The 18404-nt window shown below is 44.6% G+C and overlaps 7 protein-coding genes across 8 annotated transcripts; 3 read left to right on the top strand and 4 right to left on the bottom strand.

The window, feature by feature from the left end:
* Positions 1 to 12: 12 nt before the first annotated feature.
* On the bottom strand, positions 13 to 993 carry LOC6596794. Its single transcript, XM_002021838.2, has one exon. The coding sequence runs from the start codon at positions 920 to 922 to the stop codon at positions 149 to 151; it is 774 nt and encodes a 257-aa protein (XP_002021874.1). The 5' UTR covers positions 923 to 993; the 3' UTR covers positions 13 to 148.
* A 100-nt stretch (positions 994 to 1093) lies between these two features.
* On the bottom strand, positions 1094 to 2443 carry LOC6596912 (cyclin-dependent kinase 7). The gene is made up of 2 exons (XM_002021837.2): positions 2292 to 2443; positions 1094 to 2205 (listed from the first exon to the last, which is right to left on the bottom strand). Exons 1-2 carry the CDS (start codon positions 2385 to 2387, stop codon positions 1219 to 1221), a joined length of 1083 nt encoding a protein of 360 aa, XP_002021873.2. The 5' UTR covers positions 2388 to 2443; the 3' UTR covers positions 1094 to 1218.
* Positions 2444 to 2876: 433 nt separating this feature from the next.
* Positions 2877 to 3737, top strand: LOC6596911 (U1 small nuclear ribonucleoprotein A). The gene is made up of 2 exons (XM_002021836.2): positions 2877 to 3244; positions 3335 to 3737. Exons 1-2 carry the CDS (start codon positions 2892 to 2894, stop codon positions 3630 to 3632), a joined length of 651 nt encoding a protein of 216 aa, XP_002021872.1. The 5' UTR covers positions 2877 to 2891; the 3' UTR covers positions 3633 to 3737.
* A 14-nt stretch (positions 3738 to 3751) lies between these two features.
* On the bottom strand, positions 3752 to 4933 carry LOC6596910 (thioredoxin-2). Its single transcript, XM_002021835.2, has 3 exons — positions 4917 to 4933; positions 4280 to 4825; positions 3752 to 4212 (listed from the first exon to the last, which is right to left on the bottom strand). The coding sequence occupies exon 2, from the start codon at positions 4810 to 4812 to the stop codon at positions 4309 to 4311; it is 504 nt and encodes a 167-aa protein (XP_002021871.1). The 5' UTR covers positions 4813 to 4825; positions 4917 to 4933; the 3' UTR covers positions 3752 to 4212; positions 4280 to 4308.
* A 563-nt stretch (positions 4934 to 5496) lies between these two features.
* LOC6596909 (thioredoxin-1) lies at positions 5497 to 6289 on the top strand. The gene has a single exon (XM_002021834.2). The coding sequence runs from the start codon at positions 5609 to 5611 to the stop codon at positions 5927 to 5929; it is 321 nt and encodes a 106-aa protein (XP_002021870.1). The 5' UTR covers positions 5497 to 5608; the 3' UTR covers positions 5930 to 6289.
* Positions 6290 to 6574: 285 nt separating this feature from the next.
* On the top strand, positions 6575 to 8695 carry LOC6596908. The gene is made up of 2 exons (XM_002021833.2): positions 6575 to 8329; positions 8391 to 8695. Exon 1 carries the CDS (start codon positions 6670 to 6672, stop codon positions 8176 to 8178), a length of 1509 nt encoding a protein of 502 aa, XP_002021869.1. The 5' UTR covers positions 6575 to 6669; the 3' UTR covers positions 8179 to 8329; positions 8391 to 8695.
* Positions 8696 to 8726: 31 nt separating this feature from the next.
* On the bottom strand, positions 8727 to 12392 carry LOC6596907. Of its 2 annotated transcripts, none has more exons than XM_026994092.1 (6): positions 11910 to 12392; positions 10129 to 11856; positions 9930 to 10058; positions 9762 to 9844; positions 9140 to 9652; positions 8727 to 9058 (listed from the first exon to the last, which is right to left on the bottom strand). In XM_026994092.1, the coding sequence occupies exons 1-6, from the start codon at positions 12069 to 12071 to the stop codon at positions 8755 to 8757; spliced, it is 2919 nt and encodes a 972-aa protein (XP_026849893.1). In that variant the 5' UTR covers positions 12072 to 12392; the 3' UTR covers positions 8727 to 8754. The 2 variants fall into 2 exon arrangements, with proteins under 2 accessions (XP_026849893.1, XP_002021868.2); XM_002021832.2 differs by having other exon boundaries at positions 9140 to 9691; positions 11910 to 12180.
* Between the last annotated feature and the right edge of the window lie 6012 nt (positions 12393 to 18404).

Below are 18404 nucleotides of genomic sequence, written 5' to 3' on the forward strand. Positions count from 1 at the left end.
GGACGAGATATGTATGTGAAATAGAGGAGATGTATATCGAATATCGGGAATGAATTAAATTTGATTAAGAAAAAAACTGCCGGCGACTTTCAATGGGGTATCCCGTCTTGTAACGTCCCGTCTCGTCTTTCCCTCAATCTCTTCTTTCTCAATCTCTGAATTCCCGCTTCTGTTGATCCATGAGGAAGGGTCTAGTGAAGATCTGTAGCATTTCCCGCTGTTCGCGTAGGCGTCGCGTCTTGGCCACAGGCGACTCCGAGTCATCGGTGTAGCGGCGGGCACTGAACAGAGACGTCACCGTGCTGCTCAGCTGCTGCCAGCGTTCGATGGCACGCGACTCGCCCAATGGCCTTGAATAGAAGCCGTCCAAGTGGCTGCTGTCAAGAGGAAGATCCTTCATCTTCTGTGGTTCTGGTACAGGCGACAGAACGGATAGGGATGGTGCCTGGGGCATCATCTGGCTGCAAATGAGCACCTCGGCCCGCTCCTCGCGCCCATCCGCTTCGGTGTCCTCGTGGGGCTGGGCCACACAGCAGCCGGCTTTCACATTGCACACATGCTCGAAAGTGGAGGAGATGCGGCGCAGTGTTGTATCTGGTGCTCCCGCTGAGGATACTTTTTTAGCTGCTCCGTCTCCTTCTGATACAACAACTGCTGCTGCTGCTGCTTCTGCTGCTGCTGCTGCTGATGCTGCTGCTGCTGCTGCTGATACCGCTGCTGTGGGTCCCGCCTCTGTCACAGCGGCGCTCAGCCGGTTGCGCATGCGATTCAGATTTGCATTGGAAATCATATTACCGTAGCTGAATCGCAATTTCGCACGATGGCGGCGCGCCTCTTCGTCTGTTAACCGCTTGTCCGCCTCTTGAACCTGGGCCAGGGCCTGGATCGGAGCCTGTGTCTTGGTCTGTTTCTGGTTGGACATCGTTCTGCCTTCTGTTGCAACGGAGATACAACACACTTAATAATGACCAAACATACACTGAAATTTGGCCCAATTATTTGATTTTGGCTATGGGGGATACTACTTGGGAAATTTTGAGATACACAATTGATCTACAATGACATCTGCTGCCAGGGCAACACACTTTTTGGCTATTAGTTTCTCACATATTTAATGGACAATATCAACCCGAGCTGAATGCAATCTCAACAATGTTTTGGACACACTTGTCTCTGTCTTAGGTCTCTACACTAAATGCTAAAACAGCTTGGCAGCTCTCAGAACTGCAGTCGCTTCTTCTGTGGCAGGCTGTTGCCGCGAACGGTAGTCTCCACCAGCTTGCGCTTCACCGCCTGGCCGGGCTTCTCGTCGGCCTTTGCATTGGCCGCCACTATGGCCGAGGGCAGGGGTAGCTTTGGACCAACGGTGGGAGCCGGCTTGTTGCCAAAGTAGGGCATGCTCAGTGCCTCGCGGCAGGAGACACGCCGCAGCGGATTCATGGCGAAGAGGCGGCGCATTAGGTGGATGAGGTCATTGTCGGCGGCAGTGAATATATTCTCCAACGGGGTGCCCGTGAAGTGGCGGAACTGTAGATAGTCGTGCAGCTTCCCCAGATACGGCCACTCGGCCTCTGAGGGTGTTCCGAGGGTGGCAAAGATGCGGGTCAGCTGATCCAGATCCGAGTCGCCGGGAATAAAAGGCACGCGCAGCATGAGCTCCGCCAGAATGCAGCCGACGGCCCACATGTCTACACCAGTGCCGTACTGGCGGGCACCAAAGAGCAGCTCGGGCGACCGATACCAGCGCGTGACCACGTGATGGGTGTAGATCCGATTTGGCGAACCGTATGTCTTGGCCAGGCCGAAATCACCGATCTTGAGCACACCGTCGCTATTGACCAGCAGATTGTTGGGCTTCAGATCGCGATGCAGGATCCAGTGGAGGTGCAGGTACTCCAGGCCGCGCAACGTCATGATGGCGTACGCCTTGATATTGGCCTGCGTGAGTATGATCTTGGTGTCCTTGATGATCACCTCCAGGTCGGTGTCCATAAAGTCAAACACCAGCGACACGTTCGACAGCTGTCCGAACACATCCACCAGCCCAATGATGTTTTCATGCTGCAGTTCCTGCAGAATTTTGATCTCGCGCAAAGCGGTTCGATTGATTCCATCTCGAGCATCTTCGCGGCTGCCACGCTTGATCTTCTTCACGGCCACAATCTGGCTGGTCACCGTGTCCCGAGCCTTGTACACAATCGCAAACTGGGAGGGGAGAATGGACAATGCATTTAAAGAGAAATAAACGTCAATATAATATAAATAAAGCTTTAGCGTTGCAGCAAACTCACCTGACCCTCACCAAGGAACGACAGTTTGGCATAGCGGTCGCCTTTGTCGCTGCTGTGGGGCGCCATGTGGGCGCCAGCTTCTCCGCAAAGCACCATTAATAACACAAACAAATTTAATTAGCAAATGGCAAACAAAACTAAACACAAAAATTAATTGAATTGCACGGAAGCAATCGATGGGGCTTGTGCACTACCGGCACCACCGATTAAAGCTGGTAGCATCGTTGACATCGATGGTTTTGCATTTAGTTGGCGCCCATGAAATAACACACACTAACATAAGTGGCTACAACATGTTTATAGATTAAGGCAACATCCCACTGCTTCTGAAAGGACATTTAGGTAAGCTGGGCCAACCTGCTGCTTCAAAATTATTTTAATATATTTTTGATTTCACTTAATTTGATTGTTTTTAAAACATCGATGTTTCTCCAGCTCTAATCGATAGTTCAGTGCGATAGACATAAAATAGTACAACGCGTTGGCGGTGCCGGCTGTTGTTTTACAACACTGATCTCAAGGGAGCATTTTTTTCTTTGCTGCTGTGTTTTCAAGCAAAAAAATAGTTTAAATTAAATTTCGCACGAAGTTCCAACAAAAATGGATGTTCGCCCGAATCAGACCATCTATATTAACAACCTGAACGAAAAGATCAAGAAGGAGGAACTGAAAAAGTCCCTCTATGCCATCTTCTCGCAGTTCGGCCAAATTCTCGATATTGTCGCCCTGAAGACACTAAAAATGCGCGGCCAGGCATTTGTTGTATTCAAGGAGATCGGCAGTGCATCCAACGCGCTGCGCACTATGCAGGGCTTCCCGTTCTACGACAAGCCCATGCGCATCGCCTACTCCAAGTGTGACTCGGACATCGTGGCCAAGCTTAAGGGCACATTCAAGGAGCGCCCCAAGAAGGTGAAGCCGCCAAAGCCCACACCGGGTATCGATGACAAAAAGTAAGTACCCTCCGCACAAAGACAAGCATTCCATTCGTATCCAGAAACAATAACAAACCATTTTCTTTCCGTACACCCCTCCCCCCGCAGGGACAAGAAGAAGAAGCCGGTTACCACTGAAAATTCGAATCCAAATACGCAAACGGAGCAGCCGCCAAATCAAATTCTCTTCCTTACCAATCTGCCGGAGGAAACCAACGAGATGATGCTGTCGATGTTGTTCAATCAGTTCCCCGGCTTCAAGGAGGTTCGCCTGGTGCCCAACCGACACGACATTGCCTTTGTCGAGTTCACCACAGAACTGCAGAGTAATGCCGCCAAGGAGGCACTACAGGGCTTCAAGATTACACCCACACACGCCATGAAGATTACTTTCGCCAAGAAGTAGGACCACCAAGGCTGTAGTGAAACTGAAACACCCCCGAAGCCCCGAGCCCACTTTTTTTTAACGTGCTAATTTAAATAGAATAAACCAATCCATTATAAAACGAAACAATTGCCGAAGAATTCTGGTTGAGAGTTAACATATTTAATTGAACAATTGTGTGTTGTTGTTGCACACATTTCCATTTAGTGTATAGTTTTGAAAACAATATTTAACATGTGTAATTGTTGTTTGTGTTAGGGATGCTGTTGTTGCACATATTTCCATTGGATTCTGGTTCTGGTTAGAAGATTTAAGTCATGTTTTTGTGCTATCGAAATCCAGGATGCCTTACTGGTCGATAGCATCAATAATATTGTTTAGTGTTGCCTTTATGCATTGTTATTTGGTTAGTTGCCTGTGTTGTTGCACATATTTTCATTTCGTGTTTAGTTTCGTTTGCCTGCAATGTATCTGGTTGTTTAATGTCACACAATTATGCATTGCTTTCTGTTTGGAGAACTCTCTGTAGCAGTGCTGCTTTTTATGTCATATTTCCAGGACGCCTCTACTGGTCGATGGCATTCAAAATGCCGTTTAGTGCCTAAAGAAGAATGCATTTTGCTGTGTTACATTTGTGCATTGCATTGCTGTTTTTTTAGACAACTTACTGTGCTGTGTTGTTTGTGTTTTTTGCTCCTTAGTTTTCCATGACGCCTTCTTGCTCCATGGTGTCAATGACGTCGTCGGGGGCGTCTGGCTGCTCCGATTCGATGAAATCCGAATTGATGGCGCACACATTATTGTCACTGTTTGCCCCTTCGAGCGGCGTCTGGCTGTCTGGCTCGTCGTCGTCGGTGCCCTGGCCGCAATCGCACTCGCTGCCCACATACTTCTCCATGGTCTTGGCCAGCTTTTCGGAGTTACAGCCAACGAAGAAATCGACCACGGTTCCGGTCTTGATGAACACGAACGTTGGCAGGCTGGTCACGTTGTACCGGATGGTTATCTCCTCGTTCTCGTCCACATTCACCTTGAGGACGACGGCACGGTCGGCATACTGCTGGGCCAGCTCCTCCAGCTTGGGGCTGATTATCTTGCACGGTCCACACCAGTTGGCATAGAAATCGATCACGATCAGCTTGTCCCCTGCGTCGGTGACCTGCTGATCGAAGTCATCCTTGCTCTGCACCAGATACACCATCGTTAGTAAAGTTCTAAAAGGAAAACAAAACCAAAATGCACAAACACGGAACAAAATTTTCACATTTTTTTTTTATTTGCTTTTAAATTTGCTCGGAGACTTACGATTTTACAAAAATCAAAAACCTTTACGGTTGAGAAACAACTAACGAACTGAAATCTGGCTGAGGCAGTAGATAGAATTAAAGGGCGTCCAAAATTTGTTCAAAGGCAAGGCCTACTTTTTGCACGAAATTTTTCAATTGCTTCTTTGCAACAATGTTGTGTGCTCGTTGATGTTTCAGAAGTATGTTTCGAATTACGTAGATACATTTCAGGGGAGAGAGAGGAGAGCTTTAGTGGACAATGAATCCAATTCCACGAATACAATGCCTAGCTTTCGAATAAAGAAAATAAAAGACATACATATCAATGCAATCACGAATGGCGGCGTCGCTGCTCGTTTCAAATGTACGCCTGATTTGCAGCAGTGTGACCTTTATGAGTGTGTGCAATAATATCCCAATAGTGCAATATAATGTTGGACATTTTGAGTGAGAGAGACGGAGAGAGTATAAGAGCTAGTGGACAATGAAATTCCACGAATTGCAGGTTAATTGTATAGATAAAAATGGCGCGAATTCCAAATTCCGCAGATCGGCCGAGCCGAGGCTATAAAAGGTACCAGGAGGCCCACAAGTAGTCCCAAAAAATGAACGTCGAGCCAACGCATCCCGCTTGAGCAAAACCGCGAGACTGAAAAGTTCTTTGTACACATAGTTTTTTTTAATTTATCGTGTGCACATAAAACACGAAAAATGGCTTGCATCCGTAGCATGAACGACTTTCATAAGAAAATGGATGCTGCCGAGGGTAAGGTTGTGGTCTTGGACTTTTACGCCACCTGGTGCGAGCCCTGCAAAGACATTGACAAGAGCGTCAAGTCCCTGGCCCGCAAGTACTCCACAAAGGCGATGGTCATCAAGATCAATGTGGACAAGTTCTTAGATCTGGTGGATCAATACAAGATCAAGAACATGCCCACATTTATCTTCCTACGGGGCACGACGCGCCTTGCCCGCTTCAGCGGCGCCGATGAGCACAAACTGATTAAAACTATGGAAAAGCTGACCAAGTAAATCCAGCCAATCAAGCCTCAGGCGGGAGTGAGCAGGCTTGACCGCAAATTTAAACCTACCTTTTTTTTACTGAATGTGCGTTATGTGTTTTGTAACCCTCGAAAGAGGGAAATTGTCTTTGTGTATGTCTAGAATATAAGAAATATGTATTTTTTGTGGAAACTGTGAAATTTGTCAAACATAACCTCACCAAAATTGTAAGAGAAAATTTAATCTTTTGGCATCTGCGATGTCGCCTTAACATAACCTCAATCTCACATAAGAAAAAGAAAACGAAAAGAAACAAAACAAAAAATTGTGTATGTATGTATGTAGTCGTGCATCTGTGATGCGAAAATGCGAAATGAAAAAGAGAATGTTGCCCTAAAACTATATTTAATTGATATTTAACGTGTAAGCTTGGAATGCCGCCGTAAAGAAAGATAAACTACTCGAAATGCCTTTTATATGATAATTTGCTTTAACCATTTAGAAATAAAGATTCCAAATTTGACTAAAAACTACATGAATTTTCTTAGTTGGCTTTGGGGAACTTTGACGTTTTGGTTAAATGTGTCTCAGTCTCATTAGAAAAAATCTTAAACCACACACATGAAAAAATCATTTTCGTCATAATAAACCAGCCAAAAAATATTTAGGACGCAGCTAAATTCTCAATTGCAGTTTGAATAAAATAAAAATCAAAGATAATCCAGCAGTTACCCGATAGCAGATAGCAGACGCAGACAGCAGTATCCATCATGTCATACCAGATCAAGTCGACGCCGTTTTTCCGCCGCATGTACAACAATAGCCAAAGGAATGGCCAGCTGCAGCGTTTGAGGGAGGAGTACGAGCGGATACAGGAGTTCAACGACCGCACCATCGAGCTGAAGATGCGCCAGGTGAGGCTGAAGCGACTCTTCCGCGAGATCGAGGAGATCAAAGAGGGGCCCCCCGCCATGTCGGGCACTGGCACTAGCACTGGCGCTGTCGCTGGCGCTGGCCCTGGTCCTGGCCTCGATGGCACTGGCACCTGCAACGTTGGAACCTCCTCCGCCACGGCTAGGTCGATGCAACGACGCCGTCGGCTGGAGCTGCTGGCGCCAACGGTCGAGCAACAGCAGTATCTGCAGCGCCTGGACACGCTGGCACGCGCCAAAGAGCTGGGCAAGGAGATTTCTCGTCGCAATGCGGAACTGGCCGAGGCCGGTGTAGGCCACTACCTGCGCAGCGATCTGCGATTGACCACCAAAATGCAAGCGGCCGTTAATGCGAAGCGCGCGGCGGCGGACAGACGGGAGCGGGCCGCCAAACGGATCAGCTACGGCAATGCCCAGTCCAAGCACAACCTGAAGCGACTCGTCACCAGCCGCTTGCGGCGTCTTTGTGGTGGTGGATCCACTGGCACGGGCGCCGCCGGTGCTGGCTTGATGGACTCCTCCCCTGGCAGCTCTGGCCAGCAAGGACCAGTGGCTGGCACCAATGCGTCACGGCTGCAGCGTCCTGATCTGACTAAGAAGGCCATGCTCAAGCAGCGTCTGCTCTACGGCAACTCGCGCTCCTGCAGCAACATGAGGCGGCTGAGGCGTCACAACCAAATCCAGGGCCACGGCCGAGACCAGGCGCCTGTGAAATTGTGCAGCCAGGTGGAGCTCCTGGCCGACTTCGTCGAGGAAGGGGATGATGGTGATGAGGAAGAGCAGGGCCTGGAGCTGCCGAGCGAGTCATCTGGCCGCTTGCAAATGGCCCACTACACGCCCAGCAGCAGCGGCACCACGGACACCATCACAACGGAGGATCTGGATGATCTGGAAGACTTTGGGGAACTAAAGGACCAGGGGGCACCAGCCACGATTCTAGAAGGGACATCTGAAGAGGAGGATGGCTCCGAGACGGAAATGTGCACGGTTTCGCGTGCATCTACATCCCAGGCGATAAAACAGGGCTCACAGTGCTCCAGGCAGGTATCGATGGCGCTCCAGAATGAAGGTACAGATCGCGTGCACCCCGAGGGTGCGGTGTCCAGCACTCAGGACAACACCAACAATTGGCACCGCATCTCCCTGACCCTGCCGTGGTTCAAGGCCTTTCCCAGATTATTGGACGGCACTCTGCCAGTGCCAGCCTCCACCACCGAAAGCATTGCGTCGAGCAGCAGCTATGAAGATCTGGCCACCTCCAACCATTCTTATGGAGACGACTATTCCTATCCGCAGCACCAGGGATTTGTCCTGCCGCCCTTCAGGTTCCGCAAATCAAACAACTAGAAAGTGCCGATGGGACAGTACGGGATGGTCGGGCCACAAAGCGATGAAGCAGCAAAAAAAAATACAAATAAACCAAAACTTGAGTTCGATTCCTGCCCTAGACTGGACCCGTGACCGAAGCTGTGCTCCAGATCCAGATCTCACCGAAAGGGTAAGTAGATGAAAAGCATAGGATCTGCTAATCCTCCGCTGATCCTCTGCTCACTCTCCAGGACACAGGCGTGGCGGCTACAATTCTACTTTTTTGAGCTCCGCAATGAGCGAGAGAGAGGCAAAAAATTCCAATTGTAACTCCCGAGACGCCAATCGCCTCAGTGTGGGGAAACACAGACGGACACGTGTCCAGGAGGGGATCCGCATCCGTCCATATACCAAGCAGAAGCCCTATCCCAAACGGAGTCCCAATTTCAGACGAAGAAAGACGGAGAATGGGAGATTGATACAGATTATCGGAGAATACATTGAAATTTCTTTGTTTTGAGCGAGTACAAATTAAACGCACAACATTATTAGTTTTTGTTTTTGGTTTTTAGTCTTCCACAGTGTAATTAATAGATGCGATTGTAGATGTTTATTTTATTTATAATCCTTTCTTTTGTAAAAGAATTTTTCGTAATAAGTGCGACGCTTTTCCTCCTTCTCCTTAGCCTTGAGCGCGGCTTCCCTCTGCAATTTCTGCAAGGGCATCTGCTCCTTTTTGTAGCCAACCATCCAGTCACGCAGCGCCTTTTCAAGGTCCTGCAGAAGGGGGTTGTGGCTCGGGGGAATCTTAAATTCCCTAAAATACGATGTTGCGGACATGATTCCATTGAAATATTTCACAAAATCTAGATCCTTATCCGCATCCATGGGAAACACACCAGTCTCGAGCATTTCAAAGCTAAAGGAGACCAAAGGGAAATTGCAGAAATTCACCATTTTAGCATTTAAAATGGATCGGATCTCTCTAGAGAATACTCACGTGGGGAGGCGCTCGCACAAGTAGCGAATGCGGCGGCCACAATGCTGTTTGATGATACGCTCGTCAAAATGATCGCTTTCGCCCGCGAGATTCTCCAGAATCATTTTGCTGTTTAGCGACTCATCAGACCGGTTGTGTTCGTATATTTTGATAGAATAGATCTCATCCTGCTGGTCCGCCTCAATGATATGGGCAAACGTCTCGCGACACAAAAGTGCGGCACGGAGCTTCTCCGTTACGTCGGCCGGCCAAGTGTGATTCAGCGGATGGATATGCGAGAGTGCTCCCCTGACGGCCATGGCCGGAATATTGGTGAACACTTTTGGTAAAAACCGTAGTTCTTCGCTTGCACACTTCTCCAGACGGCCATAGTCCACGTAGAAGACAGAAACGTCCGTAGCATTCTCCTGTGGTGCGGACACAATGCGAACCCGCTTCCAGCCACCCCAATTTGAACGGGCGGCACAAATGTATCCAGGACGTAGGAAAAACCGAGTGATAGGCTTCTGGTATCTGTTTTCGTTGGGTAGGTGCCGTTTGTGGAAAAAGTCGCTGTGGTTAAATATGTACATTTTTTTTGAGCTGCTGTCCAAGAGGGTGGAATGGATACACGACAACTTACCTTATCTGCAAATGCAGATTTTCCAGATCGCGAGCATAATTTTCCTCAGCGATTTGGAACCAAAACTGAAAGGGGCTGTACACCTGAAAGACGAGGGATGATGAACGATGAATATCTCATCAATTCACACAGTTACTGATTTTTTGCTTCTTCAGAGGCAACACATACATTGGTTACAGTGATTTTGAATTTGTCTTGGCGTTTGGCGGCGTCCAAGGACAACAAGGAGAAGCGGCGCAGCTCCTGCTTCCACATCACTGCACATAAGGGTCTATCGATCATAAAAACTGAATCCGTCTGGAGACCAATAGATAATTTGTGGTTAAATAAATGTATATATTTAAATGGGGTGATGGTTTTTACTGACCAAACAACACTTCGGTATGGCCTGTCCACGGAAGCAATTTCCAGATTCCTTATCCTTTTCCTGCTTCTCCACTACGATGTCATCACTGTCGTAGCTATATGTCGAAGAAGCAGCAGTGCCATCTCCGATCAGCCCATCATCCTTGGATTTTACCAGCTGAGCTTTCGTCTCACCGGGCAGGATTATAGCCTCTTCCTTAAATGACGAGTCAGGCTGGGCCTCTTCCTTGAATGAAGAGTCAGGCTGTGCCTCTTCCTTGAATGAAGAGTCAGGCTGTGCCTCTTCCTCGAAAGACGAGTCAGGCTGTGCCTCTTCCTTGAATGAAGAGTCAGGCTGTGGCTCTTCCTCGAAAGACGAGTCATACTGCGCCTCTTCCTTGAATGAAGAGTCAGGCTGGGCCTCTTCCTTGAGTGAAGAGTCAGGCTGTGCCTCTTCCTTGAATGAAGAGTCTGGCTGTGCCTCTTCCTCGAAAGACGAGTCAGGCTGTGCCTTTTCCTTGAATGAAGAGTCAGGCTGTGGCTCTTCCTCGAAAGACGAGTCATACTGCGCCTCTTCCTTGAATGAAGAGTCAGGCTGGGCCTCTTCCTTGAGTGAAGAGTCAGGCTGTGCCTCTTCCTTGAATGAAGAGTCAGGCTGTGCCTCTTCCTTGAATGAAGAGTCAGGCTGTGCCTCTTCCTTGAATGAAGAGTCAGGCTGTTTCTCTTCCTCGAAAGACGAGTCATACTGCGCCTCTTCCTTGAATGAAGAGTCAGGCTGGGCCTCTTCCTTGAGTGAAGAGTCAGGCTGTGCCTCTTCCTTGAATGAAGAGTCAGGCTGTGCCTCTTCCTTGAATGAAGATTCAGGCTGTGCCTCTTCCTTGAATGAAGAGTCAGGCTGTGCCTCTTCCTTGAATGAAGAGTCAGGCTGTGCCTCTTCCTCATAAGACGAGTCAGGCTGTGCCTCTTCCATTAATGAAGAGTTAGGCTGTGCCTCTTCCTCGAAAGACGAGTCATACTGCGCCTCTTCCTTGAATGAAGAGTCAGGCTGTGCCTCTTCCTTGAGTGAAGAGTCAGGCTGTGCCTCTTCCTTGAATGAAGAGTCAGGCTGTGCCTCTTCCTCGAAAGACGAGTCAGGCTGTGCCTTTTCCTTGAATGAAGAGTCAGGCTGTGCCTCTTCCTCGAAAGACGAGTCATACTGCGCCTCTTCCTTGAATGAAGAGTCAGGCTGGGCCTCTTCCTTGAATGAAGAGTCAGGCTGGGCCTCTTCCTTGAATGAAGAGTCAGGCTGGGCCACTTCCTTGAATGAAGAGTCAGGCTGTGCCTCTTCCTTGAGTGAAGAGTCAGGCTGTGCCTCTTCCTTGAATGAAGAGTCAGGCTGTGCCTCTTCCTCGAAAGACGAGTCAGGCTGTGCCTTTTCCTTGAATGAAGAGTCAGGCTGTGCCTCTTCCTCGAAAGACGAGTCATACTGCGCCTCTTCCTTGAATGAAGAGTCAGGCTGGGCCTCTTCCTTGAATGAAGAGTCAGGCTGGGCCTCTTCCTTGAATGAAGAGTCAGGCTGGGCCACTTCCTTGAATGAAGAGTCCGGCTGTGCCTCTTCCTCGAAAGACGACTCAGCCTGTGCCTCGATCTTCTCATGGTTGATATATTCTTTTTTATTGGCGCATGCATGGCCGTCCAACAATGGAGCGAAGTCAAGGACGCTGTTGTCGTCTCCACTTTCAACGAATGGGAATCGAGCTTTATTTTCCGTCTAAAAATGTACCAATTCTTAGTGAGAATACAGTTTACTGGAATTTCACTTACCTGACCGACGAAGAACGCATTTTCATTATTTTGGTTGTATTTCCCTATAATGCCTTCAATGCGCGTCGCAGTTTCGAGCACGAGGCACTCCACATCGCTTTGCTTCTGACCATGGCAAGAGGAGAAATTAGTTGCCAGGTTGATATTCGTCGGTTTTCCCATGCCGTAATCGTTGTTCTTTTGTTTAATTTATTAACAAACGCTTTCCTGCTCCTTAGTGCACACATAAACAGCCAGCAAACAGCAACGCGCAATACGTACGTAATTTTGAGTAACGGAATTCTTGTCCACAAACCTACAATGGCCATATGACATTAGCCCTTGTTCAATAGCTACAAAAATATCCTATGGGAAAAGCAGACAGTGAGAGTGAGACAAATATATGTGTCAGCTTGGTTTTCCAGTTAATCTGGAAGCAGCGCCGCGGCAGAGATGATCGATTTCGGTTGGCTGTGTGTGTGTTGAAAGACCATCGACTGATAGCCGGGACACGTGTCTGGAGATAGCCCCGAACACCAATTTTGCGTTATGTCTTAAAAGCTATCTCTCGCTTTGCATTAAAGTTAGTAAATTTGAATGTCATGACACCATAAATGAATTGAACACAGGTGAACTATCGATAATCTTTTAAAATATTTGCATTGTGGTTGGTCACTAACCATACAGTATATAGATGTGCCAGTTCATACAACGAAAGTGTCACACACCGACTTGCGCTATCCGTACCCCAGAGTGACGTCATCATGAGTGAGAGAGCGCAGAGAGAACATCTTTGCATGTGTTAGTACACACGCAATATGTTTCGACAAAAATATGTGATTGTATGTTTTTTCAGATTTTTTGAACTCTCTCAGGTCTGATCTGTTTTGCCACCAGCATGTTTTAGTGTATGGGTGCACATGCATTCTCACGTACTTTGCGTGTGTGTGTTTACTATTGCTGGCCGCTAGAACTGAAATTTGAGTTTGGTTCTTGTTTCGGGTCTTTTGATGGACTGACCTACCGCCACAAAATAAATGAAGAATGGGCAGGGGGTGGGGGTATGGTACACTAGGGCGCGGGAAACAAAATAAAAGCTTATTTGTTATTTGTTTGATTTATACCACAAAATATAAAATATTACAATAATATAATTACACATTTATTTCCTTATTTTAAACAGGTTGATTATAAATTATACAAATTATGCAAACGCCGTCGGTTCTCGACGTTTTGTTTATATCAAAGACTATACAATACCAAAGACTATACAATACCAAGGGGTTTCAATTCCCTTTTCGCCTGTACTTCGTCTCTACCGCGACCCCGCTGCCCATCGGTTTCGTCTGTTCGGCAATTCTGGACTCTTGAGCCTCAGCACCGTCGAAGCGGTGGTCGCGGATCGCCGATGTCTTTGGAGCGGCACAGTGGGAAAATTCGATTGGAAAATTCTCTATCAGAATTTATCTAAAGCACTCATACAATTTTTTTACTATTTCGGCTGAGTCCCCACTGTGCCGCGCCAAAGACATCAGCGACCACGCTGCCCTACGGTTTCAGCACGCAGACGATTCATATTTTGTTTTTGTATTCTTTCTCTCGAGACACACCGACTCGACGCTGACCGGGCAGCATTAATTTTGAAAACCCTCATGCAATATACGAATGTAATAAACTTTAATATTTATGTGCAAGTTAACGTACCCAATTCCATTGAGCTCTTATACGAGTTGTAAACAATCTTTGGTTTTCCAAAACGAAAACAATTTCAATCTTGGGCCTCCGCCTAATTGATTTCTAAGATGTACAATCTCAAGCGCCCCCGCCGCAATCCCATTCTTTGACACTCGCCTAAATGGAAAACCAATGTTTGCCCACACCCGGCTTCTCATAAACAATCTCACTCCCGGCTTTCTGCAGATCCTGCACTTTAGGCCTTTTACAGTTCTCTCTTTGGATGACGAAATCTAATACTCGGGATGGCGAAATCAATTGAAATGTTTATAGAAAAACGATTCCCGAAAGGGATCAACGATGCAAAGATCAGAAAGTTCAAAGCAGTCTTGATCCAGCAGCGACACCGCAAAGTCTAGCTAAATATTAAGATCGCGCAATCCCTTGGCCCGGAATTCCTTTGTGACCCTCTACTTAAATCTATATCAGTGAAGTTCGAAGTAAAATAAAAACTTTTTAAAAACACAATCCGCTACCGCAGTTGTTTAATTGGCGCCCAACGTGGGGCGACGTTGTCTAAAAAGCACCGAATGATAAAAGTGTTGCGTCGTGCCGAAACCCGAAGGACAATTAATTAATGGAATAAATCCTTCAAAATTAAAAACGCGGAGTGACTGTGTGATATAGATAAAAAAAAGTGAGATAAAAAGGAAACAAACCGGAGCTTAGGGTGTGCAAAAACAAATACAAATACAAATACAAATACAAATACAAATACAAATACAAATACAACGCAAAATACAAATAAAACAAAAAGCTAATCAAGGCAATTCGTAAATACAAAAAAAACCAAAGAAACCCAAAGTTTTTAAAAAAACAAAACCAACAAAACCGACAAAACCAAAATACAAAGAAAGTGAAACGATCAGCGAAGCCAAAGAAGGAAGACCCCCAGAAGACCCAGCTGAGCAAAGAAATTTAAGAAGGAAGACCCGTTCGAAGATCTGCCAAACTAAGAAGGACGACCCCTACCGGATATTTCGTGAGCAAGAGTTGTATTAATAAATATATAAGTTCAATTAGGATATATAAGATTATAAAAACTAACATATAAGAAAAATTAAAAGTGGATCAGCTAACTTTAGATTTTGAAAAACTAAAAATGATTAACTCTCAAGCAAGGACCGATCTCACAGCAGATCTGGTCAAACAATTGATAGCACTTCAAATTTCACAAGTACAAGAGCAAATTGTAAATTTAAAACAACAAATAGAAACTAAATCCGATCAGGTATCGGATTATCAGGCAGAAACAATAGACGAGACAATAAGAGACGACACCACATTGAAGGTAATAGAATCCCTACCAATTTTTAATGGTGGATTAAACCAATATGTAGGATGGAGGGAAGCTGCAGAAACTGCAGTGAAGTTATATAAGAAAGGAAGTAAGCAATATTATATTGCATTAACAATTTTGAGAAACAAAATAACAGGACCAGCACATGACGCACTGACCAACCACGGGACAGTTCTAAATTTTGATGCCATACTTTCACGGCTTGACTTTGTTTACAGTGACAAGAGACCTATTTACATAATAGAACAGGAATTAAGCGTTCTCCGACAAGGGAACCTTTCAATTATAGATTTCTATAACGAGGTTAACAAGAAAATGACCTTGTTAATAAATAAGACAATAATGACTCACGGAAAGGACAGTGAGATCACCAAGGAATCAAATAAAAAAATTAGAGACAATGCCTTACGCATTTTTGTCACTGGCCTAAACGGCGGCATTGCTGAAATCCTATTTTCATTGAATCCCCCAGATTTACCGAATGCCTTAGCAAAGGTACAGGAATTGCAATCTAATAACATTCGGGCCCAATTTGCCTACCAATTCAGCGGTCCCAGAAATTCAGGGAATAATAATTTTAATACCTTAAGATTCAACCAACGACAACCTAGGACTAACAGTTCACCATTCGACCAAAAAAGGGATTTGCAGAGGAATAACATGTCTTGGGGACAACCCTATTTCTTGGGTAATAGACAACAAAATCAGGCCCCAGAACCAATGGAGGTAGACGAATCTATACAAATCCGGAACCGACAGAACAGCAATCAATTCAGGGGAAATAATAACAATAGAAATTATCGGGAGAATACTAACGGTTATTTTAGGAGAAATAATAACAATTATAGCCAAGCCCAGCATTTTAGGGCAAACGTAGTCCCGAATAATCAGTCTAACGACAATCCAGCGCAGAAACGAAAACTAAACGAAATGTCGGAACAACCGGCTAATAAAGCAATGAGGATAAATAACATTGAGGAGGATCATTTTTTAGATCAGCCCCCGAAGTAGGTCTGCCCTACCTAAAAAGAGTAGACAAAAAAATAAACAGAGAATTAAAAGTTTTGATAGATACGGGAGCAACTTCCTGTTATATAAAAAAAGGAATTTACGACAATAAAAATGAATTACCAATCTATAAGAAAGTTGCTACAGTGAATGGGTTTTCAATAATTAAATATTTCCATAATATAACAATTTTCAACACAAAGCAAGTGTTTTATGAAATAGATGGAATGGAGGCAGATTTACTAATAGGATTTAACCTATTAAAGAAAATCGGAGCGGTTATTGATACAGGAAAGGGGACTTTAAGTTATAAAGACAATGAGGAGAAACTAATATATGACGAGGTCCTTTCTTTAAACAAATTAACCTTTATAGAAGGAAAAACCATCCTTCCGTTGAAGGAATATATAATAAAAAAATATTTTGAAGAAGAAAAAGAAATGAAAAGCGATTCAGTAAAGGTAGAAGGAAGTTTATATAGCTTGGGATCAAAAAATCCTGAGCACGCCGACGAAGAATTATCCGTCAATAGTTTGGGATTCAAATATCCTGAGCCCGCCGTCGTTGAATTATCCGACATCCAAAGTTTTAATAGTTTGGGATTAAAATATCCTGAGCACGCCGTCGTTGAATTATCCGACACTAAAAGTTCGAATAGTTTGGGATTAAAGAATCCTGAACACGCCGTCGTTGAATTATCCGACAATAAACAATTTAAAAGTTTGGGATGCAAAAATCCTGAACGCGCCGTCGTAGAAATATCCGACATTCAAAATTATGCAAATTCTGAATTGAAAAAAATGAAATTGTATAACACAATAACCTACAAAGAGGACAATTTAGAAAATCTCAGAGAGAAAATGGTATCTATCATCGAAGAAGACCATGCCAATATAAATTTACAGTTACCGTTCAGAACGGATATAAAAGGAGAGATTAACACTGAACACGATAGACCGGTATATGGCAAGCAGTATCCATACGCTTATTCGGTTAACGATTTCGTTAATAACGAAATAAGTAAAATGTTAGATGAAGGTATAATCAGACCTAGTAAAAGCCCATATAATTCACCGGTAATAGTAGTACCAAAGAAGGGAGTAAATGAGGACGGAACTCCTAAGCATAGATTAGTAATAGACTTTAAGAAACTTAATGAAAACACTATACCGGATAGATACCCTATGCAAGATCCTTCAGTAATCCTTGCCAATTTAGGTAAAGCGAAATATTTCTCGGCCATTGACTTAGAGTCAGGTTTCTATCAGATTTTAATGAGGGAATCAGATATTGAAAAAACATCTTTTTCCATAAATAACGGCAAATATGAATTTCTAAGAATGCCTATGGGATTGACGAACGCTCCCAGAATTTTCCAAAGGGCAATGGACGATATACTTAGAGAACAAGTTGGGAAAACTTGTCACGTTTATATGGACGATATAATAATATTTTCAAAAACTATAGAACAACATTATAAAGATCTAATTCATATAATTCAGATATTGCAAAACGCTAACATGAAAATTTCACTTGAAAAGTCTAAATTCTTTCAATTGGAAACCAAATTTCTGGGATACATTGTTTCCCAAAATATCATTAAAACAGATCCAGACAAAATCTCCACAATACAAAACTATCCAATTCCTAAAAATATCAGAGAGCTACGTAGCTTCTTAGGACTAACAGGGTATTACAGAAAATTTGTCCGAAATTATGCCACAATTGCCAAACCTTTAACAAAATATCTGAGCGGAGTAAATGGGAAAGTTTCACGAAGGGCATCCAAGAAAGCATTAATACAGCTGGATGAACCAGCAATTGGAGCATTTAATAATTTAAAGGACAGTTTAATAGCACATATTGAATTAGTACAACCAGATTACAATAAAAAATTCACATTAACCACAGATGCATCGGACATAGCAATAGGTGCAGTTTTGTCGCAAGATGGGAATCCCATAACATTTATTTCTAAAACTTTAAGTAAAACCGAGCAATTATATGCTACTAATAAAAAAGAATTATTAGCTATTGTATGGGCATTAAAAAATTTGCGAAATTATTTATACGGAGTGAGTGGAATTGAAATACATACAGATCACCAACCTTTGTCCTTTGCAATGTCGCAAAAAAATCCAAATGTTGAAATGAAACGTTGGTATTACTTCATAGAAAGTTTCACACCAAAAATCATTTATAAGCCAGGCTCAACTAACGTAGTAGCGGACGCGTTATCTCGGATTAAAATAAATCATATGACAGATAGTGATGTCGACCAGACAGAATCAGAATCAGACATAAATACTCAGCATTCAGCAGAGAGTAGTTTCGAAAACGTCATTCAAGAGACTAGCAAGCCTCTAAACCAATTTAAACAGCAGCTACTATTAGCGCAAGGGAGATTCACAGTTCATGAGTTAGTAAGAGTTTATGAAAATACCCGACATATTATTGAATTTGATACGGTTGAC

Source organism: Drosophila persimilis, unplaced genomic scaffold (genome assembly GCF_003286085.1).
Source record: "Drosophila persimilis strain 14011-0111.01,24,50 unplaced genomic scaffold, DperRS2 tig00001237-arrow-arrow-pilon, whole genome shotgun sequence".
NCBI classification, from domain to species: Eukaryota; Metazoa; Arthropoda; class Insecta; order Diptera; family Drosophilidae; genus Drosophila; species Drosophila persimilis.